Genomic DNA, 25,675 nt, shown 5'->3' with positions numbered 1-25,675 from the left:
CAGAGTCACAACACAGCTGGCTGTGATTGGCTATTAAGTTAAAACAATTCACATGTTTAGATAAACAATCTCCAGACCACATTCCAGAGCAGCAAACACAGGAGAAGCTCTCATCTCCTCAAGAGAAGAAATCTTGGCAAAGGGATTTTTCAAGAAATACAACAGTGACACCCTAGCACAAAACTCCCTCCTGGATAAAACCCTGCAGAAGGTCATCTTTAATTGGGGAGTTCCCCTTTAACCTTCCCAAAAGTGGCCCCAAACATTGATTTTATGAACTTGTAAACTGGTTGGGTTTTTTTTAATATAATCATAGAATCACAGAATGGTTTGGGATGGAAGGGACCTTTCAAGGTCATCTCATCCAACCCCCTGCAATGAGCAGGGACATCTTTCCCAGACCAGGCTGACAACAGCCCTCCAGCTTTACTGAAAGGCTGCAAAAAGCAGAACAAACCCAGCCTGGGTTCTTTAGGTACCACCAAATCCTCACATAAAATAGAATATTTCAAACCTGAGACTGCTGCAGCTCCTCAAAGGAAAGGAATATATTAAAAACCCCTTCTGGTCTGCTACAATTAATACAAGATTTTCATAGCAGTAGTAGTTCAATCTTTATATCTTGTATAGTATCAGAGCAGCTCAGCTGCTTTGCTTTAAATCCAGGTTTTTATTGCAAGCTCTATCATTGCTCATAAAGAGCATTTCCATCTGTGAGATGACACCTGAAATTCACTACAGGTTATGAGACTCCAAAATGCATTTTTAGATGTTTTCCTTAGATGTCATTTACAGAGTTCCTGCCTCCTGATACCTGAACAACTGCAGCTGTATTGACCTAAAAAATGACAATTAGCTTCTATTTATACTGTGTTCATGATAATAGAATCAAAAGTATTTATGGATTCCAAATTACTGAAGTAGGGACATTCTTTAACTGACTTGAATACAAATTACTGAAGTAGGGACATTCTTTAACTGACTTGAATACAAGAACTAAGCAAGAGTAAATTTTAAAGGTTTTCCTTAAGATTTGGAACTCAACAAGACCTTGTGCCTGGGAAAGAAACAAATTAGCTTAGCACACCCAAAGTACTCCAAGAGGCATCTCCAGATCTCTCACCAAAATCCCCAAATTTTCTTTTCCTACTTTTCCTTTGCTCCTAATTCTGTAAGGCTGCAGGTCAGGGAAGTTCTTAGCCCTAAATGGGAATTTTCAATACCTTGGAATTTGGTGTGTTGAAGCGCACGACAGCAACATCCCCTTTGATATCACAGCTGACGTGGGTTCTGTCTGCAAGCAAACACAGGGGGGGGCTCAGCTCCTGCTCCAGGCATTTGAAGGGAAAAATGGATTTATAGAAAAGCTTCACACTTACTCTGGAGGGCACTGGAGGCGGAGATGTTACGGCAGGCATAACCTGAGGAAAAGATGGCACAGGTGTTAAAGGAATTCCCAGCAGCCTCAGCCTCTCCCAGCTCCCCTGGCCTGCCAAGGACAGATTTTGGAAACTCTGGGCACGAGCCAGTTCCTCCCCTCACAGCCTGATCTGTGCCCCACCAGAGTCCAGCAGTGCCAGCAGTGACCTTCCAGCACAGACCCCACTCTGCAGTGCCCAACTGAGAGCAGAAAAATGAAATCCCTCTTCCCAAGCAGCTGGCAGGGGATGGAGCAGGTGGCACAGGGAGTTGGGCCTTGATCATCCTCATTCCAACCTCTTCCTGTGCTAAACCAGGGAATTTCCTGCAAAGCAAACACAGCTGGCCAGGGTATTTCTGTAAAAACACACTCTGGTGCCAGCAAATGGGGCCAGTCCAAGGTGACCACACAGATCTCAGGGTGCACAACTGGAGGGCCACACAAAATATTTATTCTTGCCTCCATCTATCAACAAAATACTCAGAATCACAGATTGGTTTGGGTGGGAGGGATCTTAAAGCCCATCCAGTGCCACCCCTGCCATGGGCAGGGACACCTCCCACTGTCCCAGGTGGCTCCAAGTCCCATCCAGCCTGGCCCTGGGCATTGCCAGGGATTCATGGTGGGCACCCTGTGCCAGGGAACAATTCCTCATTCCCAGTATCCCATCCAGCCCTGCCCTCTGGCACTGGGAGCCATTCCCTGGCTCCTGTCCCTCCATCCCTGTCCCCAGTCCCTCTGCAGCTCTCCTGGAGCCCCTTCAGGCCCTGGCAGGGCCTCTGAGCTCTCCCTGGATCCTTCTCCTCTCCAGGTGAGCACCCCCAGCTCTCCCAGCCTGGCTCCAGGGCCTCCTCTGGGCTCTCTGCAGCAGCTCCAGGTCCTTGTGCTGTTGGAATCCCCAGGGCTGGAGCAGCTCTGCAGGTGGGGAGCCATTCTCCTTTGTCCTGTCCCTCCAGAACCTTGTCCAGGTCATTCTCCAGCTCTTGGATCCACCTCCACTAATGCCATGCAAAGCACATGAATACATCTTCTTTCAGAGCCCTCAGACCACAAATGAGCAAGTGCTGCCCACAAGTTTCTGACTCCTAAATCTCCTTTTTCTGCTCAGAAATTCTGTTTGGTCCCGCGATCTCTTCAAGCAACCCTGATCTTGACCCTGAGGATCCCCAAACTCAGATCCAGGCTGAGTCCCTGCCAAAGCTGCCTTAAGCCTGAATTTCAGTAAAAGTGTTGCTTCCACATGGATCTATCCAGCAGCCAGCCCACAGCCAATTGGCCAGGGGAGGGCTCTGCTCCACACTGATAAAGCCTTCAGGAATGGAACATTCCCATTGCCAGCAGGGAGAATAACACAACAGCAGGAGAACAAACTGCAAAGTGTGCCTCCCCAAGGGTGTCCCCCCCTGCCACAGCCCCGTGACAAGGGCTCAGGGCTGCACTTTGGCCTCCTTTCCACCTTGTCCGGGGTGCTGGCACCAGGGACTGACCTTTGCTCCCATTCCTGAGCCCAGCATAGGCACTGTGATGCCGTGGGGATGGAAATTCAGTGTCACAGCTCTGGGGTGCCTGTGTGTGTGTCATGTGCCCACAGCAGCATTTTATAAACAAAGAGCGAACCAGTTCCCACTCCAAAGCTCCTCAGCAATATTTAATACCCACATGTGATAGCTCCACCCAGCAATAATTTCCCTAAACTCTTTGTGTACTCCTGAAAATAAGCACCAACATTCAATTCCCACAAACCAAGTGTGGGCTGACAACAATTCCTCTGGTGAGAGATGCTGCCCAGCAGAACACCACACACCTTAAACAGCAATATTTCAACCCAATAAAAGCCATGCAGCCTCTTTAAAGAGAAAGCAAGGGCTGAACTGGCTCCCTGGATTAATTAATTCAATCCTTGCAGCAAGCTGGGATAGTGGAAGGTGTCCCTGCCCATGGCAGGGGTGTGGAACCAGATGAGCTTTAAGATCCCTCCCAGCCAAACCAGTCTGGGATCCCAGGTTTTTTGTTCTTTACATGGCTTTCCTTTTCCATACCAGCTCCCAAACAGATTCCTTCCATGAAAACCTTCAGCCTTCAATTCCACTCTGCCTTTCCATTCTCACAAAACAGAAGAGATGGAGTAGGAAAAAAAATAAATCAAGAGCATGACGGCACAAATCTCACTCCCCTTGAATACAAACTCTTTAGGGAGAGGTGCTGTCAGCAGTGCACCAGCTGTGAACACTGGAGTGAGGTTTCTGTAGCCTGACAATGGTTTATTTTAACTCCAGCAAATTTGTGGAAAACATCTTTTGGCAGGAAGCAAAAGCAGCTCCCTGTCCTGGTCCCTGCACATCTGCTTTAGGTGTTGATCCCTTCAGCACTGCAATGGGAATGAGCCAAAACCAGAGCCAGAAAATTCCTCCCAAATGCTGCAGGAAGCAGAAGCCCAGCCTCAGACTGCCACCGTGTCCCAGCCTCAGACTGCCACCATGTCCCAGCCTCAGACTCCCATCATGTCCCAGCCTCAGACTGCCACCGTGTCCCAGCCTCAGACTCCCACCATGTCCCAGCCTCAGACTCCCACCATGTCCCAGCCTCAGACTGCCACCATGTCCCAGCCTCAGACTGCCACCATGTCCCAGCCTCAGACTGCCAGTCCGCTCAGACTGCACGTGTCCCAGCCTCAGACTGCCACCATGTCCCAGCCTCAGATCCCACCATGTCCTCAGACTCATTCCAGCCAGAGCCACTGTATATCATTCCTAAACCATCAGTAACTCCCACCATGTCCCATCACTCATTCCAGAGTTAAAGCCCTGAAAATCAGTTCCATCTCACTTCTTAGCTCAAAGACTGTCCAGCACCAGGACACCAACACCTCCTCAGGACTTTGGATGCACCAGAGAATGGACAACAGCCACCCCACAGCCCAGCCTGCTCCTTGCCACTTTCTCCTCTCCCTGCTCCTGCCTCAGCTGCCTCCCTGCCCAGCACTTCCCACCCTTCCACTCACCAGGACGTGGCACACGGCTTGTACTGGGAACAGCCTCCATGGCTCAGGGAAAAGCCTTTTTCCAGTCCTGGAGCAGCCCAAATCCCAGCAGGATGGACAGGACAAAGCTCAGGCCACCTGAGCACAGAGCTGTGACCGTGAGATGGGGAGCTCCTGGCAGACTGAGCTTCCCAAGCCACCCTGGGAACCTGGTGGCACAGGGATGTGGCCCAGCAGGTACAGCCAGCCCTGGAGCTCAGCTGGCTCCTGGCTGCTCCCTGCCTTTGGGCTGCCCCCAAGCTTTGCATCCACTTCCCAAATGTTTTGCAAGGCAGAACGAGGGTATTCATTCATTATGAGCTGGGACAGCGTCCTCACAGCAGCTCCAGGGCTGTTTGTTGTGCAGAGCTTTACCAGTTAGAACAAGAATTCCAACCAGCAGCAGCCTGAGAACTCCCTGGAGTTGCCACAAGTCTGCTCCTCAGAGATTGCAGCACCCTGTCACGTACAGACCTGCTCCAAGGCTGCACGTAACAGCTGTGATCCCAGAGCCATGGGATTTTCACCAGGATCCTGGAAACATGGGATTGCTCACAGGATCCCGGAACCATGGGATTGCTCACCAAGATCCAGAGCCATGGATTGCTCACCAGGATCCGGAACCATGGGATTGCTCACCAGGATCCTGGAAACATGGGATTGTTCACCAAGATCCCAGAACCATGGGATTGCTCACCAGGATCCCAGAACCATGGGATTGTTCACCAGGATCCCAGAACCATGGGATTGCTCACCAAGATCCCAGAGCCATGGGATTGCTCACCATGATCCCAGAGCCATGGGATTTTCACCAGGATCCTGGAAACATGGGATTGTTCACCATGGTCCTACAACCATGAAATTGCTCACTATGGTCCCAGAGCCTTGGGATTGCTCACCATGGTCCCAGAACCATGGAACTGCTCACCATGGTCCCAGAGCCATGGGATTGCTCACCAGGATCCCAGAACCATGGAATTGCTCACCATGATCCCAGAACCATGGGATTGCTCACCATGATCCTACAACCACGAAATTGCTCACCCTGATCCCACAACCATGGAACTGCTCACCATGATCCCAGAACCATGGGATTGCTCACCATGATCCCAGAACCATGGGATTGCTCACCATGGTCCCACAACCATGGAATTGCTCACCATGATCCCAGAACCATGGAATTGCTCACCGTGGTCCCAGAACCATGGAATTGCTCACCAGGATCCCAGAACCATGGAACTGCTCACCATGATCCCAGAACCATGGAACTGCTCACCATGGTCCCAGAACCATGGAAGTGCTCACCATGGTCCCACAGCCATGGAATTGCTCACCAGGATCCCAGAACCATGGAATTGCTCACCAAGATCCCAGAACCATGGAATTGCTCACCGTGGTCCCACAACCATGGAATTGCTCATGTTGGAAAAGAGCTCTCAGAGCACAGAGTCCAGCTCTGAACCACGCCCAGGTTTAGGTTTTGATGAAACACAGCTGGATTTTGGGTCAACACCATCAACACCAGACTCTGAAGCCCTTCAAAGTGCTCAAATATGAGGTTTCCAGAGCTTCCCAGCCAAGCCCTTTGGTTTTCCCAGGGCTCTTGGGGATTCCTGCCTTGGTAGCCAGGAAGCACCAGTGCAGCTCTGTGAAGAGGCAGGAGAGAGCCACAGCCCTGCCCGAGCTGGCAAGGGAGATGCCCCACACAAAATCATGGAATCCCAGGATGGTTTGGGTGGGAAGGAACACTAAAGCTCACCCAGTGCCACCCCCTGCCATGGCAGGGACACCTCCCCTGTCCCAGGGTGTCCCAATGTCCAGCCTGGCCTTGGGCACTGCCAGGGATCCAGGGTGGGCACCCTGTGCCAGGGCCTGCCCACCCTCACAGGGAACAATTCCTCATTCCCAATATCCCATCCAGCCCTGCCCTCTGGCACTGGGAGCCATTCCCTGGCTCTGTCCCTCCATCCCTGTCCCCAGTCCCTCTGCAGCTCTCCTGGAGCCCCTTCAGGGCCTCTCCTGCCCCCTGGATCCTTCTCCTCTCCAGCCTGAACAATCCCAATTCTCTCAGCTGAGGGATCATGGAGCACCTGCAGCCACTCTTCCCCAGACAAATGGGATTACAGGGTCACAGGGATGACAGGGATTCCCCCTTCCCATGGATCCCCTGCCTGTCTGGAAGGCAGCCACAGGATCCAGACTGCCAAGGGCACGGGGACACCCTCTCCTTTCCAAGCAGGCTCTCGGGGCACTGGGACAGGCACGAGTGTCAGGGCACAAGGACACTCTCTCCCTGTGGCTCAGCTCACGTGCAGGGACCATCCTGACTGGAGGGAGTGTCCCCCCCTCAGTGCCAGGTCACAAGGACACCCCAGAACCGCTAAGAGATTCCCACGGTGTGTCCCTGTGCAAGGACTGGCACTGCAGGATGTCCCCTATGGTGGCACACAACCCCCAGAGACCCCAGGACATGGGGGGACAGACCTTGGGGACCTGCCAAGGATCCCCTGGGTGACCCCCAGGCCGTGGGGACAAACCCCTCACATGGGGCACAGACACACGCAGGGACACCTCCCACCCCACAGCTACCCCAGGGATCTCCTGTCCCGGCCCCAATCCTCACAGCCCTGGGAACTCCTCACGGCCACACCACCCGCGGAGCCCTTCGGGACACCCAGACCCACCCAACCCCTGCTCCAGCACCAGGAAATCCTCTCTGGGACACCCTGTTCCTTATCCCTTCAACACCACCCCGACCCTCGCCCCCTCAGCGTCTCCTCTGCCGTCACCTCTCAGTGCCTCCTCACCGTCCCCCCAAAACTCACTCCTCAGCGGGCCCCATCCCACGCCAGTCCTCACTCCCCGAGCCTTCAGTGCCCCCTCGCTGTCCCCCTGCCCCTCAACACTCCCCTTCCCTCAGTGTCCCCTCCGTGCCCCTCCGTTATCTCCGTCCCTTTCCCCTGACTGCCCCCATCCCCCGGTGCTCCCTTCAAGCGGGGAACACCGCACGCCAGCCGCTCCCGCTCCCCGCCGTCCCCTCGCTCACCGCGGGGCGGGGTGTGCCGCGTCGGGCCGGCCCTGGCGGCGGCCGGGAGGCGGCCGAGGCTGCCGATGGCTCGCACCGCCGCCGCCATCTTCGCCGAGGTCGAATGAGGGAGAGGCCGCCGGGGGCCTGCCCGCGCCCGCCCCGCCCACGGCGCCCCGCCCGCGCCCGCCCCGCCGCGCTGCCGGCGCGCTTCACCGCCGCCAACACACCGCTGCCTCCTTCTCCTCCGCTCTTCGCGGTGTCTCGGGTGTTTTCAATCCGCGTAGAGCCGGAGCGGATTGCGGGAGAAGCCGGGGTAGGGGTGAGAAGCGGCGGCAGAGGGAGAGGTATGGGTCAGGCGTAAGGCGGTCAGCCCGGAGAGTGGGAGGGACGCGGGGCCCTTGGCGAGTGGCGGCGCGGCGGCGGCAGAGCAGGGTGAGGGCGGAGGTGAGCGGCGGGAGCGGACGGGAGGGGACAGAAAGGGACAGGAGGGGACAGAAGGGCACGGAGCGGTCACGGGCACCGTCCTGGGTGGACGGCAGTGTGGGAAGGGTGAGAGGAATCGGGAGTCAGTCCCGGGGAAAGGAGTGGGGGTCAGGGGTAGGCGGCTCAGTCCGGGCTGGAGCAGAGGGTCGGGGGTCGGTCCTCAGTGGGCGGGGGAAGGATGAAGGGAGGCCGGGGGGCGGTGCCGGATGGACGGGGAGACCTGAGGGGAGTCGGGGGGCTCGTTTTGATGGGTGGGGAGCAGTGAGGGGTGTCGGGGAGCGTTCCCAGATGGACGGGGAGCAGTGAGGGGAGTCGGGAGGCTCGTTCCGATGGACGGGGGAAGAGTGAAGGGAGTCAGGGGAGTTCGTTCCGAATAAAAGTGAGGGGAATCGGAGGGCTCGTTCCGATGGACGGGGGGAGCAGTGAGAGGAGTCGGGGGACTCATTCTGAATAAAAGTGAGGGGAGTCGTGGGGCTCGTTGCGGGAGGGAGTGAGGGGAGTCGGGGGGTTCTTTCCGAATAGAAGCGAGGAGATTTGGGGCGTTCGTTCCGGGTGGATGGGGGAGACGTGAGGGGAGTCGGGAGGTTCGTTCCGGATGGAAGTGAGGGGAGTGAGGGGTTCGTTCCGGTGGACGGGGAGGAAAGAGGGGAGTCGGGATGTTTATCCCAGATGGAAGGGAGGGGAGTCAGGAGGTTCGTCTTGGATGGATGGAGAGTCAGGGGGTTCGTTCCGAATAAAAGTGAGAGGAGTCAGAGGGTTCGTTCTGAATAAAAGTGAGGGGAGTCAGGGGGTTCATTCTGGCTGGATGGGGTAGGGAAGGGCTGGGAAAAGATGAGGAGGGTCTGATCTTTGGTCCCGGATGGATGAAGACACCGAGGGGTTGGTCCTGGGCGGACAGGAGGGGTCAGGAGTAGGCCCTGAATGGACGAGGGGAGTTTGGGAGTGGCTGAGAGCAGCACGGGTGTGTTTGGGGTGGGCACTGGGAGTCCCGGGGTGATGGTGTTGTGCTGTGAAAGTGTCAGGGTGTGTGCGGATGGGAAGGGAGCAGAGGCTGTTCATGGAATTGAGGATTATCCTAGGTTGGAAGGGATCCCTGAGGGTCACAGAGCTCGGCTCAGCTGTGGAATCCAGGCAAATCCAGGCTCTGCAAGGAGCTTTGCCCTGGTGGTTTGTGCGGGCAGGGCTGAGCCCTTGAGGTGCCAGGGGAGCACCAAAAATGAGGGGGTTGGGGGCGTTTGGGGGGTGCAGGAATGGGGATGTACCAGGAGGAGATGGCTGTGCAATGTGGGAGGAAGGAGGAGGTTACACCTGGGAGAAATTTTTGTCAGCTGGGTAGGGAAAATTTAGGGAAAAGCCTCATTCACGTGTGGGGAGATTGGCACAGATGGAGGAGGAGCAGGATGCCCTGGAAAGGTTTGGTTTTGGGTTCTTTGTTGGCAGGAGGAGCCTGGGGCTGGGAAAGGGCACATTCCAGGTGTGGAGCTGCAGCTGGGAGGTGTCAGAGGGGGTAACTGGCAGCTTGTGCTGAGTTTTGGGGAGCTGCAGAGGGCTGGGTTTGGGACTGTGGGTGTCCCTTTGCCCCTCCATGGGAAAACTTTGTGCTTGGAAGAGAAAGTGCCAAGATTGAACCCCAGAGTGTGACAAAGGGAGATGAATGTTGGCATGGATCAAACAAATCCTGGAGCTGTGAGGGCCATCCCTGGGCAATAAAACCTGCAGATGAGGGTTTGGGGAAGCTGCAGAGGGTTTTTGGGGGTGGAGGACCTGAATTTGCCACAGGGATGCACAGGAGGAGCTCCACAGGCTGGCACCAGGGGCTGACGAGGGGCAGGGGTGCCAAGGACACTGCTGGTGTCAGGAGGTGCTGCTGGCAGCAGGGCTGCCTGGGCACTGGGACAATTTTCCAGTGGGAAGTGGAGGAGCAGCAGTTGCTGGCAGGGAATTGAGAAGCTCACTGGGCAGTATTTATTCACAGGCTCTGAGCGTGCTGGGAGGTGATTCCTGTGCTGCTGCTGCTGCTTCTGCTGCCCTTGCAGAGTGTGCCCCTCACCTTGCTGGCTCTGTGTGAGGCAGGCAGGACCCTTCCCTTGGGATTGTTGTGGACAGAGGAGCTTGGACTGAGCCCAGCCTTTCCCTAGATCCCAAAATGAGTTCCATGCTGAGCTCTGCCCTGCGGAACCTCCCCGTGTCCTCAGCCTGGGCTGCTGGGGCCTGTGAGTATCTTTGGCTTCCATTGGTGGGCATAAACCTCTGGGTGAAATGTTGGGTTTGGAATGGATGCTGAGATCTGAATCTGTCTCATTCTCACCTTTAAAAGGCTGTCAGTGTTTATTTTTTAATCCAAATTACATTGTTGCCTTGTTTGTCTCTTCCTCCATCATATGGGGAGGAATCTTGAGTTAACAGAAAGTGTGTCAGGTTTCTGGACAGAGTAAATCACCCAACACAGGTGGTCAGGTGTCCTACAGTGACATTATTTGCTTTTTCTAAGCCTTCTTGCAGAGACTAGAACAGTTTCTAACATTTTCTGGCATTTTTTCCCCTTTCTTATTTTCCAGTTACTCGATCACTCAGCTGCTCCTCGCAGTTCCAGTCTGCAGGTAAGGGGAAAACACCAGAATCTCAGTGGGCCTGTGCTACACAGGGCTGTTTTGGAAGCTTAAATCTTAGAAATGGTGCAGAATGCAGAGTGCTTCAGGTGTTCCTGAAAAGCTGCAAGCAAGGAAAACTTCAGGCAAAGCAGTGTTTGCAGCAGAGTCCTCTCATCCCCTGAGTGCCCTGGCTCCCAGCAGCCATTCCCAGTTTTTAGTCACAGTCCACAGGGAGTGTTTGGGGTGATCCATGCTCTGGGTTCACTGTGGGGGTTGCTCAGGTGACTCAGGCTTTGGGATTTTGGGAGCAGGCCTGGACAGCAGCTCCTCATCATCCCCTGGGCTTTGGGAAAAGCCTGAAGGAATCTCCAGACAGTGCTGGAGTTTTGTCCTGGCACTGGCCTGTGGGATGGTGCTGGGTCGTGACATCCCTTGTCTTGAACCTTGCCCACTGGGGAGAGAATTTCTTCCCATTAGGAAGAAATTCTTGGTTGTGAGGGTGATGAGGAACAGGCCCCATCCCTGGAAGTGTTCCAGTCCAGGTTGGATGGAGCTTGGAGCACACTGGGGTAGCAGAAGGTGTCCCTGTCCATGGCAGGGAGTGGCACTGGATGAACTTTGAGGTCCCTTCCTACCCAAAGCATTCCAAGATTCCAGCTCAGGTGTCCTACCTTCCCTGCCTTTCACTTACACACCAAAAAAGGCCATTTTTCTTTATTTTCTAGAAATCTTTGCAGGATCTATATGAAAACTGCTGATATTCTTGTCACCATCACTTCTCTCTTCACAGCCCAGCCAAAGACTAAGAAGAGCCTGGCCAAAAGTGGGGTGAAGAATGTGGTGGTGGTGGAGGGTGTCCGCATTCCCTTCCTGCAGTCTGGCACCACGTGAGTATCAGAGAGGAGTGAAACCCAGAAAACACCCCCTGACTTGCTTAAAACTCAACTCTTTCTGTGAAAAAACCTCACTTGTTCATTTTAATGGAGTTATTATTGGGCCTGAAGGCTCAGGAGGTGCCCTGAGTTGGGCTGCTGCAGTTATTGCAGTTTATTTGGTGCAGGAATGTGGTTTGAAGAAGGTTGTCCCTGTGTTTGAATCCTGGGAAGAGTAAGGATGTATGGAGCATGTTTAGAGGAAGCAGTTGGAGAATTTATAGCAGATGAAGCAACAAGTTTGACAAAACTGGCAGGACAGGGGCCAAGAATCTGCTGTAGGCTCTTCTTCCTGGATTGTTGTGCCACCAAATCACAGCTGAACTAGAATGACACCTGACTGTTAGGATGGAGAAGGGATTTCTTTATCCCATCCCTGCTGCTTTTCTGTGGGTTTAGTGCAGGATTGCAGCCCCTCTGCCATGGAGCCAGGCTGGCAGAGCTGGGGGTGCTCACCTGGAGGGGAGAAGGATCCAGGGAGAGCTCAGAGCCCCTGAAGGGGCTCCAGGAGAGCTGCAGAGGGACTGGGGACAGGGATGGAGGGACAGACCCAGGGAATGGCTCCCAGTGCCAGAGGGCAGGGATGGATGGGATACTGGGAATGAGGAATTGTTCCCTGGCAGGGTGGGCAGGCCCTGGCACAGGGTGCCCACCCTGGATCCCTGGCAGTGCCCAAGGCCAGGCTGGACATTGGGATTTGGATCCACCTGGGACAGTGAGAGGTGTCCCTGCCATGGCAGGGGTGGCACTGGATGACATTTAGTGTCCCTTCCAACCCAAACCAATCTGTGATTCCTTGAAATGTTTGCTCAGTGGAGCATTTCTGGTCCATCCCCAGTTCTTGCTGCTCACAGGAGAATTCTGTCCTGATTTCTGTACTGACAATTCTGCACTGATTTCTCACACCTCTGAGTTTCTTCCTCTGCTCTTCACCCTCCAGGTATGCTGATCTGATGCCACATGACTTAGCCAGAGCAGCACTGCAGTAAGTAAATGGAACACTGGAAGGGCTCAGAATTCTTGTTAAACTGCTGAGGTTTCAGGGTTGCAGAGCCAAAGCTCTGGGCTTGGCTCTGAACAGCTCAGGTGCTTTATTTTTCCTGGCCTCCCTCCACAGTAGTGGGTGGCTTAAGCAGTGGGGTTTGTGTTGTTTTTGGGGTTTTCAGTGGGTTGCTGTTGATGCAAAGAGATGCTGATGGTGACAAATTTTAGGGAATTTGATTCCCAGCTGTAGCTTTCCAGACACAGACATCAGAGCTGCTCACATCTGGTGGGCAAAACAACCTGGTCAACCCAGAGGAAATGAAGTGACAACAAGGATATTGAGCTAATTCTGTAACCCTCCTGTTCTGAGAGTACAATTAGCAGTGGGTTTGTTCTGTTGAGAGGCAGAGCAAAGTGCTCTGGAGAAGAGAGAGGGCTTGGAGAAGCCTGGAGCTGGCTGCCCCTGGATCCCTGGCAGTGCCCAAGCTTGGAGCACCCTGGGACAGTGGAAATGTCCCTGCCATGCCTGGGGTGGCACTGGATGAGCTTTGAGGTCCTTCCCACCCAAACCATTCTGGGATTTGATGATTCTGTGAGCCATTTTATGCAATGAGAGGTGTAAGGGCTATAAAGTAATTGCTTTAATGAAGTTCTGTAATGATTTATTGTGACATTATCACCAAGATTGATTGCAGCCCACAATCAGCTACACTTCCCATGGGACCCACATGCACATGAGGTTTCTTCTGAGGGGGGAACAGAAGCTGTGGCTCTGCTGTTGCCCTGTTCTGCAGCCAAGCTGGCAGGAAAAGGATGTTGGAGAGGTTTTTATTTATGTGATGCAAATTCCCTTTGTTTTGATCCTGTCCTTAGGGGCCTGCTGACCCGGACCAGTGTCCCAAGGGATGTTGTTGATTACATTGTTTATGGCACAGTTATCCAGGAGGTGAAGACCAGTAATGTTGCCAGAGAGGTGGGTTCTGTGCAGCATTCCCCTGGGAGTCTGAAAATGACAAATCCTTGCTAAAAAATGATTTCCCATTATTATTGTTTATATATGATTTGAAAATATGAAGTAGTTGTGTAGTATTGTCTGTTAAGTGAGTTCCTGGGACTATAAGGAAAGTTGTTTGGTGATTCTCTGCTGCCTGTTGAAATCTGCTACAGATTTATTTTAGCATAATTTTTTATCAATATTTCATATTTCAATGCTGTGAAGCCCCTCCTTGATTTTTCCCTGCAAGGGAAAGTTTTGTTGAGGGTTGCTGATCCCTCAGCTCCTAAACACCAGCTGGATTGAGCACTTCCCCAATATCCTGGGAGGAACAGAGTGTGCTGTGAGGGTTTGTTTTCTTGTGGTATTTATTGACTTATTTATTTGAGCTGCCTGCTCAGACACAGCATTCTCAGGATTTGAAGCAGAGCAGCTTTGCTGCCCTTTTTTCCAGCAGCCAGAAAACACAATTCCTGCATTATCCTCAGGAGTCATGTGCCAGGCAGCAGCCTGCTCCTTGCTAACCTGCAGCCTCTGCACCTGGAGAAATGCAGGATGTAACCTGGGCTCCCTGTGCAGCCTCGTGAGTGCAAGGCCTGCCTTTGGTCACCTGCCAGTCAGATGGGGCTGCAGGGTAATTTTAACTTGGGAACAACTGCTGAACTTTCAACCAGTTGGCCACATCCCAAGTAGGGAAGGTCTCTGGGCTGCTGGGATGAGTCACTGCTCTGCAGTTTGCTGCTCTCTGTGAGGCCGCTCAGCCTTGTGCTGAGTGGTCTAAATCACCCTTTCACGTGTTGCCTTTGCCAATAAGGTGGAGCAAAGTTGATGCTGAGTAGTTGGAGGCTCTTTTGATGTGTTTTTTTTAAAAATGTGGGGTGTGATTTGTTTGTCTCTTTATTAAAAAACGTGGAGAGGCAGTGACTGTTCCCAGTGCAGCCTGCTCCAGAGTTTGGGAGGGGAAGAGCTGCTGTCATATTTACTGGATGAAAACTCCACTTCTTTGTCTTCATCTCCACCTGGCAAGATGTGCTGGGCAGGCACAGCTCTGCCTGGGAGCAGCAGCTGTAGGTTTAACATCCCCTCTTGTTGTTTTAGGCTGCCTTGGGAGCAGGATTCTCTGACAAAACTCCAGCCCACACCGTCACCATGGCCTGCATTTCCTCAAACCAGGCCATGACCACAGGTATGTGGGCTGCAAGAGCAAGCTGTGGGGTTCAGAGGGAGCTTGGGAATTCTTTTATAGCCTTTATTCAACTGGCACTGCTTGTGAATGTAAAAAAAAACAACTGAAGAAATGCTGGAATGGAAGGAAAAATGGGATTTAGCGTGGGGAAAAGGAGACTCAGGGGGAATCTCATGGTTCTGCACAACTCCCTGACAGTTAGGGGCAGACAGGGAGAAGTTGGGCTCTGCTCCCAGGGAACAGGGACAGGATGAGAGGGAACAGCCTCAAGCTGGGCCAGGGCAGGGTCAGGATGGACATCAGGAGGAATTTTTCCCTGGAAAGGGTGGTCATGCACTGGAAGGAGCTGCCCAGGGAATGGTGGAGTCCCCATCCCTGGAAGTGTCCAAGGAATTCCTGGAAATGACACTCAGAGCTCTGGGCTGGTGACAAGGTGGAGATCAGGCACAGGTTGGATTTGATGGTCTGGGAGGTCTTTTCCAGCCTCAGTGATTTTGTGGAGGTTTTTTAGCCAACAAAATACAACATGAATTGAGTGTCTGCTGTAGGCCTGCAGCAGCATCTCTGCCAAGTGTCTGTGTTTGTTTGGGAGGTAAAGACTGACCATGGTGAGAAATTTGCTCATTTTATCTTTGGCTTAGCCTAACCAGGGCTAAAAAATGGAGACACAGCTCAGACTGCTGGGGCTGTCCTTCCCTCCCTGCTCTGTGTGACAAGGACAAGTGGCAGCCAAGTGACAGCAGCTCATGTGTAACCCAGCCATGGCCAGGGGCTGCAGGAGGAGTGCAGGAGTGGCCAGGGCTCTGTTGGGGTGCCTGTTTTCAACTTCCCTTTTTCCCTGTTGAGGTCAGGATTGAAGGCACTCCAGAGAATAGTTCACATCCAGACTCAGGTGTTTTTTATTTCTTACCTATGTCACAGTCTCACAGCAGTGAGTCCTGCAGTTCTTCACTAACAAGGCACAAAATGGCCAACTATCTCTTGGGCCAAATTATCCAATTAAGAAATGACACCTAAATTATTTTCACTTTTAACCCATTAACTAATCAGTCAAAGTCTGCAATGTGGACTTTTCTGTCCAGTTACAAAACACCACCCAAACCCATGGAGAAGAAGGAAGAAGGTAAAGAAGGACAACCTGCCTTCACCCTGAAACCTCCATTTTGCCCCATATATATGACTATATTCTAAAACCCCAAGATCTGAGTTTTCCACCCTGTGATTTCACACATTTCTACCCCACTCCACACCCACAATCCCAGTGCTCTCAATCAATTCTGGAAGCTTTTCCACGGCCTCAGGTCAAATGCAGTGGTGTCCTGGGGGTCAGAGTGTGTCAGCACAGAAAGCCTGAAATTCTCAGCACAGAAAGCCTGAAATTCTCAGCACAGAAAGTCTGAAATTCTCAGCACAGAAAGCCTGAAATTCTCAGCACCCAGAACTCCAACAAGGGGGTGAGTGTCCCTGTCCTGGCAGTGTTCCTGTCCCTGCCCTGGCAGTGTTCCTGTCCCTGCAGGGGTGGGGATGATTGCAGCTGGCCAGTGTGACGTGGTGGTGGCCGGCGGCGTGGAGCTCATGTCCGACGTGCCCATCCGCCACAGCAGGAAGATGAGGAAGACCATGCTGACCCTGAACAGAGCCAAGACCCTGGGCCAGAAGCTCTCCCTCATTTCCAAAATCCGCCCTGACTACTTTGCTCCCGAGGTATATTTTGGTTTTTCAGGCATTTAGATGTTTGGTGAACTGGTTTGGAGGGTGGGAACAGCCCTTGATGGGGAGGATTTAAGATGGGTGAGGTGGCTCCTGGGGTTCACCATGATCAATCTCTGTCCTTTACTTCGGGTTAAATCACTCATTAATGCATCTCACAGCATTTGGGCCTCTGCTTTTTCTTCCCACGTGTTCATCTTCAGTGAACCCAACTTAGTGCAAAACCTCCTTCTGCAACTCCTGGACAAACTGTGCTGCAGATGACAGAAATAGAAGGTTTTTTCCCATAAATATAAAGGTTATTCTGAAGTGTCAGAAGCATTCTAGGGTTAGAGGAATTTTACTAGATAACAGCAGTAACCCCCTTAGTATTAGGAATATCCTCAGTATATGAATTTGATTAATTTGATTAAACATGCTTTATGATTCCTGTTCCTGGCCAAATCCTGCCAGGGGCTGGATGTGTTCACCTCCCCTGAAGAGCAACCACAGGGCTGTGTCAGGAGCAGGGTGAGCCACTGCTCTGTCCTGGGGGGTGAATTACAGCATGGTGAGGATGGAAATGGGCAGCACTTCCCTCCTTTCCCCCCTGAACTCTCCACATGGAAACTGCATCCCTGTCATTGCCTTTAGTGAGTGCAGCAAGGCCCAGGTTAAGTGTGGCAGAGCTGACATCCCAAATCCCCATAAGGTACAAAAATTTCAGCCTGAATGCATGCAGGGATTTCCTGTGTGCTGCTGGAAGAACTAAAACTAAGCCAAGATCACCTCTGGGCTCTGCTTTTGGATGAGGAGGTGTCTCACAACAAGTTTTGAGGTCCCAGGATGTGGTGTTTGAGCTGAACCCAGAAGGTCTGGTCACCCTTTGTCATGGATTCTCTGTGTCTTGGTTTGAACAGACAAGACAGGTGTCTGCTAAGGAAGGCAGGAGCCTCCCCTGAAATGGAAAATGGAAACCCTCTTCCTCTGAATTATAATTTTGAAATTAAGGGGCTCTCAGGCAAAGATAGGGGAGCAGGAATAACAGTTCTTTACTAGGAGAACTAAAAAAAACCCAAACAAATGTAATAGTACAAACAGAAAAAACCTACTGACAGAGTCAGAATGTGATCTGCCCCCTGTGTGTCAGGGTGGTGTCCCAGCCCCGTGCCATGGGGGGCTCAGCCCTCCTGCAGTGCCAGCTGTGGTTCTGTGTAGTAAACCCCTCAGGTTTAGCCAGGGCCCCTTGGAGAATAGAATGCTGACACAGCGGCAAAGAAGTTTCCTGTCTCCAGGGACATCCGCCTTGTACCTTATCCCTATAGCCATGGAAGGCAATATTGTGTTAAACCCTACCATTGGTCACTTATGGTCACTCTAACACCTTTGCCATTGGTCAGGATTGGATCCAGGCCAAGGGTATAAAAGTAGCACACTGTACCCCTACTAACTGGGAAGAAGAAGAGCTGAGACCCTTCAGGGACCCCTACAATAAAGCCATACTCGTGGAACAGCCAGCGTCTTCTGCTTCTCCTCTCTCTACCGTCTGCTAGAGCCTTAGGCCAAGGGAAAAGCTACCCAGCAAGCAAAGCTGAAATCACAAGAACTGCCTAATCACTAAGAGCTGAATATTCCCTGCTTGCTAGGGCCTGTACCGTGGCCTTGGTCTGAGAGCGAGCTGGCTTCTGGCACCCAGTGCCCTTGGGGACTGAGCTCTGGAGCTGTAACAGCTTGCATAGGATACGACCAAGCAAAGCTCATTTAGTTCTGCAGCAGGGATCCTGCACAAGGAGGGGAGTTTTCCTCTGCAGCTCCAGGGAACAGGGCCAGGCCAAGGGGAAGCTCAGCTCTGTGTGCTCCCAGGAGGGTTTTGTCCCACCTGTGCTGACTCTCCCTCCCTGTGGCAGCTCCCAGCTGTGGCAGAGTTCTCCACCAGCGAGACCATGGGGCACTCTGCCGACCGCCTGGCCGCCGCCTTCGGCGTCTCCCGCCTGGAGCAGGACGAGTACGCGCTGCGCTCGCACACGCTGGCCAAGAGAGCCCAGGACGAGGGGCTGCTGCAGGATGTGGTGCCCTTCAAAGTGCCAGGTGACAGTGCCAGGGCCCAGCTCCTCGCTGTGCAGTGGGGGCCAGACTCCAGGGAGGCTTGCGGTCCGGGTCCGGTGTTCTGTCCAGGGTGTTTGCCCATGCCAAGCGCTGGTTGGAGGTTTACAGGGATGGCTGAAGTGTTAGGAACAGCCAGAACCTATACCGTCCGTGGAAGGATCCTTGTCACCCAATTCCTTTGCCCATGACACCTTCCACTTTCCCCAGTTCCTCCCCCCAATGTTCCCAACCTTTCTCCTACATTCCCATTCCTTTTCCCCATATCCTTCCAATTCCCCAACTTTCCCCACAATTCCTTCGCCCAGATCCTTCCCCAATTCCTTTCTCCCCAATTCCTTCCCCCCAATATCCTTCCCCCCAATATCCTTCCCCCAATATCCTTCCCCCCAATATCCTTCCCCCCAATATCCTTCCCCCCCATATCCTTCCCCCCAATATCCCTTCCCCAAATATCCTTCCCCCCCAAATCCTTCCCCCCCATATCCTTTCCCCCCAAAATCCTTCCCCCCAATATCCTTCCCCCCAATATCCTTCCCCCAATATCCTTTCCCCCCAATATCCTTTCCCCCCAATATCCTTCCCCCCAAATCCTTCCCCCCCAATATCCTTCCCCCCAATATCCTTCCCCCCCAAATCCTTCCCCCCCAATATCCTTCCCCCATATCCTTCCTCCAATATCCTTTCCCCCCAATATCCTTTCCCCCAAAATCCTTCCCCCATATCCTCCCCCAATATCCTTCCCCCCAATCTTCCCCATATCCCCCCCCCCAATATCCTCCAATCCTTTCCCCAATATCCTTCCCCCCAATATCCTTCCCCCATATTCCTCCCCAAATCCTTCCCCCCAATATCCTTCCCCCCAAAATCCTTTCCCCCAATATCCTTTCCCCCCAATATTCTTCCCCCCAATATCCTTCCCCCCAATATCATTCCCCCCAATATCCTTCCCCCAATATCCTTCCCCCCAAATCTTTCCCCCCAAATCCTTCCCCCATATCCCATATCCCCCCAAAATCCTTCCCCAAATCCTTCCCCCCCAAATCCTTCCCCCCATATCCCATCTAACCCTGCTGGAACCTGACATGCAAGGGATTCTCAGAACTTTGGGCCTGTAAGCCAAAGCTTAGAATTAAACACAGGATTTGATCTGAAACCTTAGAAAAAGCTTCAGAACTTAAGTGCTAAAAGCAAGAATGTGGATTTATAGTTTAAAGCAGAGACACGTTAAGCTAAGTAAAGGAAAATTTAGAGTTTTAGGGTTTAAGATATAGAAAAATAAAGTAGTTACAAAGGTAAACAAGGAGTTTAGAATGCAGTACTGTGGGTTTGTGTGTCAAAACGTGATTGGCTAAGAAAGCTTCCACTGTAGCGTGAGTCCATAAGATGAAATATTTAAGAATTGGGTCAAAAACATAAATATCCTTGTTGGCAGTGTTTTATTGGTCAATAACTCCTTGAAAGGTCTTGTGACCTTCTGAGCCTTGCAGTGAAGATGTGAGCAGAACTCACCTTTCCTGCTTATGTAGAAGATAAGAAAAATAAACCACATCATCTAAAAAGCTCAGAGATCCCCTCTCTAACTCATTCAAAACTCCTTCAAAAATTCCATCTAACCCTGCCCTCTGTCTTATCTTTACTTATATGAATTTTTTCTTGCCAACCCCTCATCTGTGTTAATGAGGTGACAGAGCAAGGAAAATCAGGACAGTTGGCCATGGAATCTCCTTTCTCTTCCACCAGGCAAGAGAAACCACCTCTATACCCCAGAATATCAACAACAAACACAAGCCCAACAAAATCCCAGTCTGGTAACTCAGATGCTGGATGGGAAGAGCTGGAATGTGGCAGGTTCCAGTTCACCAGGGCTCACACTCCTTGCTGGGAGGTGAAATAATTGGGGAGAACCTTGAAACCTGTGCTGGTGTCCCCATCACCCCCAGGAGCCAGGGGACACACTTGGCAGCAATACCTGTTCATTTGGGAATTCTAACTGGTATCCTGGAGAAATATTCCTTGTAGATCCATGGTTCCATGTGGTCTTTATGATAAAATTAGTACTTTTTCTTAACAGGCTTATTTAGCAGTTGGATATATTTGGGTTTTCCCAGTGCTCTTTATTCCTCAAACTCAGCATGCAAATGTAAACTGATTTAAGGCCAGTTCTTCATTTAGGCTTTTTAACCTAAATTTAAATTCTTTTCTCAGCTGGGTTTCCCATGTGGTAATTTTTCCTTCCAGTAACCAGATGGCAGCACTTTGTTTTTGCTGTCATCTGAGGAAAAGTGAGGTAGCTTCAATTTTTAAGTGCTGTTTTTAGCCACGTTAAGTATCCTGATGCCACAAACACATTTTCCTTTTTTCCCTCCTCACGCTTGTCCTGAACCCCTGAAAATCAGAACAATTTTCTGATTTTTTTTTCCCCCTGGAGTCCTGATGATGAAATCCTTGTGCATGGCTGATTTTTGTAGTTGAAATGTACTTTTTTTTCCCTTCACCAGGCAAAGACACAGTGACCAAAGACAACGGGATCCGCCCGTCCTCCCTGGAGCAGATGGGAAAACTGAAGCCAGCCTTTGTCAAGCCCTATGGAACAGTGACAGCAGCCAACTCCTCCTTCCTGGTAATTCCTGTTCCCAGCACTGTCAGCCAGAGGGGAGAGCTGTGCACCTGACCCTCTGCCTCCCTTACTGGTGTCATCTGGGAATGAATCTTTTAATTTCCAGATTTTCCAGGTTGTATTCTGGTGGATTTGGGTATTGGATAGTTTCATTCTCAAATCCATAACAAAACCCCTGAAGTTTTGGGATGTGTGACCTGTTTGCTTCTCTGTAGCTGCTGCAATGAGGGTCAATCCTTGAAAAGCCCTTGGAGGGATTCTGTCCCAGATGGGGTTGGTGATGTTGTACAACTGGAGTCAGTGGGTTTAATCTGAACTTCACAGATTCATGGAATGGTTTGGGTTGGAAGGGACCTTAAATCTCATCCAGTGCCACCCCTGCCATGGGCAGAGACACCTTCCACTGTCCCAGGGTGCTCCAAGCCTCATCCAGCCTGGCCTTGGGCACTTCCAGGGATCCAGGGGCAGCCACAGCTCTGCAGGGACAGACCCAGGGAATGGCTCCCAGTGCCAGAGGGCAGGGCTGGATGGGATACTGGGAATGAGGAATTGTTCCCTGGCAGGGTGGGCAGGCCCTGGCACAGCTGGGGCTGCCCCTGGATCCCTGGCAGTGCCCAAGGCCAGGCTGGATGGGGCTTGTGATGCCTGGAAATAGAACACAAACTTTGCCAGACAACATTAGAATGACAATATAAAAACAAACCTTTTCTTGAAAGCCTTCAGGTACAGAATGTGGCAAAAATCCACATTCTGAGTTAGATTTATGCCATTCCATACAAGGTGGGGCAATTAGAATATCCAGCCAATATTGTCCAATTAGAGGAGCAGTTGGTTAAGTGATTTCTCCCTGCCTTCTGCCCCATGGGAGCTCTCCCCATCTCCTATCCTACCTTTATCATGTCTGTGATTACATTGTGCAAAATAAAATCTCCTTGGAGGAGTACAGGAAAAACTAATCAATATTTTAGAAATGCATCAATAAGAGTTTGTTCACTGCTGGAAAGGCACTGGAAGTTATACCTAAGGATTTAATAGTCTACAAAGCTACAAATACATAAAAAGTGAAAACTCTGAGCACTTGGAGCAAAGGGAGGTGTCCCTGCCCATGGCCCAAGGAACTGGATGTGATTTAAGGTCCCTTCCAACCCAAACCATGATTTGATGTGCCAAACACACAGTAAGTGGATTTAATAATAACCCACATTTTTGTCATGTTGTGAGCCTGGGGCTTGTATCATCCCAGAATTATTCTCATTTTTGGGATGGGAAGGGAGGACAGCTGAGTGTTTGGGGTCACCAGCTTGTCCCAGGCCTAGCAGGGCCCTCAGGCTCCTCTGTCCTGGGTGGAACAGGGAATTGTGCCTGTGGGCTGTGAGGAGGTGCTTCAGCACTGTGTGTGCTGGCATCACCAGTGACCACCCATCCCTCCAGCCACTCAATCCAGCAGCCTTGTCCTTTGGTCCCTGTCATTGTGGGGTGTCCTGGAGGCTCTGTTGGTTTCAGGTCCTCTCTTTCTGGGGGCTCTGGGGCTCGTTGTGTGCAGGTCCCTCACCCCTCACCTTTCTCCCTGCCTTTCCAGACCGACGGAGCGTCGGCCATGCTGATCATGTCTGAGGAGAAGGCCCTGGCCATGGGCTACAAACCAAAGGCCTACCTAAGGTAGGAGGGGCTGCTCCAGTGGCCTCTGCTCCTGCTTCCTTTCCTCTCCCTGGCACTCACAGCCCTTTTCCTGCACAGGGATTTCGTGTACGTGTCCCAGGATCCCAAGGACCAGCTGCTCCTGGGGTAGGTGGAGATGGAGAGCATCCCCCCACAGCCCCTGCTCCCACAACAGCCTTCTCCTGCCATGATGGGGTTTTGGGAAGTGCCTCAGGAGATGCTGAATCTCTCTAGGTGTTCACGAGGTGGGAGAGCAGCAGTGGCAGGAACACCCAGGATTGCTGGGGCCCCTCAGCAATAGTTCTGGGGGCTGTGCCTCCCTTGGGCAGGGATGGGCCATGAGCCCAGAGAGAAGGATGTGACTGTGGAAAAGGGGGCATGGGGCTCACAGGGAACACAGATGCCAGACTGGTGTGTTTTCCCTCCTTCAGCCCCACCTATGCCACCCCCAAAGTGCTGGAGAAGGCCGGGCTCAGCATGAGTGACATCGATGTGTTTGAGTTCCACGAGGCCTTTGCTGTAAGTGCTCTAAAGCTGGGATGGCTCCCTGTAGCCACCTGCCTTGGGTTGTTCCCAATGTCACCCTCTCCTCCCTTGCAGGGCCAGATCCTGGCTAACCTGAAAGCCATGGATTCAGACTGGTTTGCAAAGAACTACATGGGCAGGAGGTCAAAGGTAAGGCACACTCAGGACATTTTCCTGCTTGTCCTGCCCCTCCAGGCCTTGTCCCCTCTGCAGCTCTCCTGGAGCCCCTTCAGGCCCTGCCAGGGGCTCTGAGCTCTCCCTGGATCCTTTTCTTCCCCAGGTGAGCACCCCCAGCTCTCCCAGCCTGGCTCCAGCCTTGGGAGCAGCTCTGGGGTCTCCTCTGGACCCACTTTTCTCTCCAATTCAGTGAAACTTTGGGGTTCCTGGGCTCCCTCCTGCCAGTGCTGGTGCTGCACAGCCGAGCTCTGGCTCTGTCCTGTGGGGGGCAGTGATGCTCCTTGAGCTTGGCTTAGCAAATCCCAGTTTATGCAGTTTCTTTGGGACGTGAGATTTCCTTGGGCTGCTGTTCCCGTTGTCGGCAGGAGGTGGAGATCCAGAGCCGCTGTGGAGATCCAGAGGCACAATCCCTGAGAGGAGGGTGGGGAGGGCAGTGAGAGGGGCTCAGCCCTTGCACAGTGCAGGGCTCCCCTGAGGGGCTGCAGGTGAAGCAGGACCCTCCTTTGGGGTGGTTTCATCCCCTCATCAGCCATCCTGAGCTGCTTTAGGCTGGCTGTTGGGATTAGGGGGGATGAGGTGTCACCCCTTCCAGCCAGGTGACATCGAGTGTGTCCCTCTGTGTCCCTGCAGGTTGGAGCCCCTCCCCTGGACAAGTTCAACACCTGGGGGGGCTCCCTGTCCCTGGGACACCCCTTTGGGGCCACCGGCTGCCGCCTGGTCATCACTGCTGCCCACAGGCTGAAGAAGGAGGGGGGCCAGTACGGCCTGGTGGCTGCCTGTGCTGCAGGAGGGCAGGTAATGGTGCTGTGCCCCAGCCTGGGAGAGGGCAGGAACAGCAGGGCTGGTCCTGCTGGGACTCTGCAATCCTGCCTGGTGAGCCAGCTCTGGGTGCTGCGTGTTCAGAGCTGCCCCCATCACCCCTCAGTCCTGTCCCTGTTCCCTGGCTGTCCCCTCCTGGCAGGGACTTGTGCAGAGCCACAAGGTCCCCCCTGAGCCTCCTTTTCTCCAGGCTGAGCCCCTTCCCAGCTCCCTCAGCCTCTCCTGGGGCTCCATTCCCTTCCCAGCTCCCTCAGCCCCTCCTGGGGCTCCATTCCCTTCCCAGCTCCCTCAGCCTCTCCTGGGGCTCCATTCCCTTCCCAGCTCCCTCAGCCTCTCCTGGGGCTCCATTCCCTTCCCAGCTCCATTCCCTTCCCAGCTCCAGCCCCTCCAGGTCTCTCCTGTCAGGAGGGGCCCAGAGCTGCCCCCAGCACTGGAGGTGCCCCAGCAGTGCCAGCACAGGGCATGGGCACTGCCCTGGGCCTGCTGCCACCCCAGAGCTGGCACAGCCCAGGGGCCATTGGCCTCTGGCACACCTGGGCACCCCTGGGCTTGTGTCCAGCTGCTGTTTCTCATGTTCTTGATAGGAGTCTGTGTCAATAATAATTAGTCCTGTCTGTTAATGAGCCATTCCTGTGCTGTTTTGTCTCTCTGTCCCCAGGGTCACGCGATGATCGTGGAGCTGTACCCTCAGTAACAGCCCTGGCAGTGCTGTCCCTCACCCTGTGCCTGGCGATGCCATTTCAATGCACTAATAAATCCTACACCCAATCCTTCTTGGAGAGGGGATTTGTGGCCTTTGTCAATCCCTTTTAGCTACTCAGCCAGTAATTTTTATGTAATGAGCACGCTCTATTCCACTTCCAGGAGAGGAGCAGTTAACACAGCTCTGAGTCTCTGCAGGCTCCTTGTAACTGTCTGATCCCTCTGGTAACCCTTCAGGATTTCTCCCACGGGGGAACAAAAGTTATTCCAAAGCTCTGGACGGAGAATTAAGTTTGGAGATCAGGAGCATGTGAAGCAGTGGAGGTGGAGGGGCTGAGAGGGGAGGTGATGCTGTGGGAGGAGCAGCTCAGTGGGGCAGTCCCAGGGGCTGAGCTGGGCTCTGAGGGGGCATTTGGCTCCACACTGTCCAAGTGCTGTTGGAATGAGCAAATTGCATTTGACAAATGAATGTCACTGATGGAACTGCAATAAATCAGGACAAAACCCACTTCTGGCTGTTTTCTTTCCCTCCCTTCACCTGAAACGCTTTGGGGACTGTTCCTGTGGTGGAGGCTGAGCTGACACCAGGTGTTGGCTCTCTGAAATCCTGGAATCACAGCTGGTGTGAGTGGGCAGAGGCTTGGAGAGGTCACCTAACCCACCCCTGCCATGGCAGGGACACTTCCACTGTTCCAACCCCAATGTCCAGCCTGGCCTTGGGCACTGCCAGGGATAGCCACAGCT

The 25,675-nt window shown here is 52.8% G+C and overlaps 2 protein-coding genes across 5 annotated transcripts in view; one reads left to right on the top strand and one right to left on the bottom strand.

Moving 5' to 3' along the window:
• The window catches only part of HADHA (hydroxyacyl-CoA dehydrogenase trifunctional multienzyme complex subunit alpha), a 31,389-nt gene extending 23,760 nt beyond the window's left edge, over positions 1 to 7,629 (bottom strand). Inside the window, exons 1-3 of the mRNA XM_064709994.1 lie at positions 7,486 to 7,629; positions 1,380 to 1,421; positions 1,224 to 1,294 (exon numbers count right to left, since the gene is read on the bottom strand). Coding sequence (XP_064566064.1) covers positions 1,224 to 1,294; positions 1,380 to 1,421; positions 7,486 to 7,573 — 201 coding nt within the window. The 5' untranslated portion in view covers positions 7,574 to 7,629. The remainder of the gene's footprint in view (positions 1 to 1,223; positions 1,295 to 1,379; positions 1,422 to 7,485) is intronic.
• Positions 7,630 to 7,665: 36 nt separating this feature from the next.
• On the top strand, positions 7,666 to 25,439 carry HADHB (hydroxyacyl-CoA dehydrogenase trifunctional multienzyme complex subunit beta). Of its 4 annotated transcripts, none has more exons than XM_064709999.1 (16): positions 7,666 to 7,780; positions 9,926 to 10,163; positions 10,509 to 10,550; positions 11,332 to 11,428; positions 12,414 to 12,458; positions 13,331 to 13,430; positions 14,550 to 14,637; positions 16,154 to 16,341; positions 18,234 to 18,414; positions 20,931 to 21,052; positions 22,629 to 22,708; positions 22,787 to 22,834; positions 23,140 to 23,227; positions 23,309 to 23,383; positions 24,041 to 24,205; positions 24,888 to 25,439. In XM_064709999.1, the coding sequence occupies exons 2-16, from the start codon at positions 10,097 to 10,099 to the stop codon at positions 24,921 to 24,923; spliced, it is 1,422 nt and encodes a 473-aa protein (XP_064566069.1). In that variant the 5' UTR covers positions 7,666 to 7,780; positions 9,926 to 10,096; the 3' UTR covers positions 24,924 to 25,439. The 4 variants fall into 4 exon arrangements, with proteins under 4 accessions (XP_064566069.1, XP_064566067.1, XP_064566065.1 ...); XM_064709997.1 differs by having other exon boundaries at positions 7,677 to 7,811; XM_064709995.1 differs by having other exon boundaries at positions 7,774 to 7,911.
• The last annotated feature ends 236 nt before the right edge of the window (positions 25,440 to 25,675 follow it).

This window comes from Zonotrichia leucophrys, chromosome 3, assembly GCF_028769735.1.
Source record: "Zonotrichia leucophrys gambelii isolate GWCS_2022_RI chromosome 3, RI_Zleu_2.0, whole genome shotgun sequence".
NCBI classification, from domain to species: Eukaryota; Metazoa; Chordata; class Aves; order Passeriformes; family Passerellidae; genus Zonotrichia; species Zonotrichia leucophrys.
The sequence above is the reverse complement of the archived record's forward strand: the minus strand, read 5'-3'. Positions and strand labels throughout refer to the sequence as shown.

Excerpts from the sequence above, each read along its gene's own strand:
- HADHB (XM_064709999.1), top strand. The coding sequence starts at position 10,097 with ATGAGTTCCATGCTGAGCTCTGCCCTGCGGAACCTCCCCGTGTCCTCA. Across the intron at positions 10,551-11,331 it reads CTCGCAGTTCCAGTCTGCAG|CCCAGCCAAAGACTAAGAAG; the intron begins GTAAGGGGAAAA and ends CTCTCTTCACAG. Across the intron at positions 22,835-23,139 it reads AAGGACCAGCTGCTCCTGGG|CCCCACCTATGCCACCCCCA; the intron begins GTAGGTGGAGAT and ends TCCCTCCTTCAG.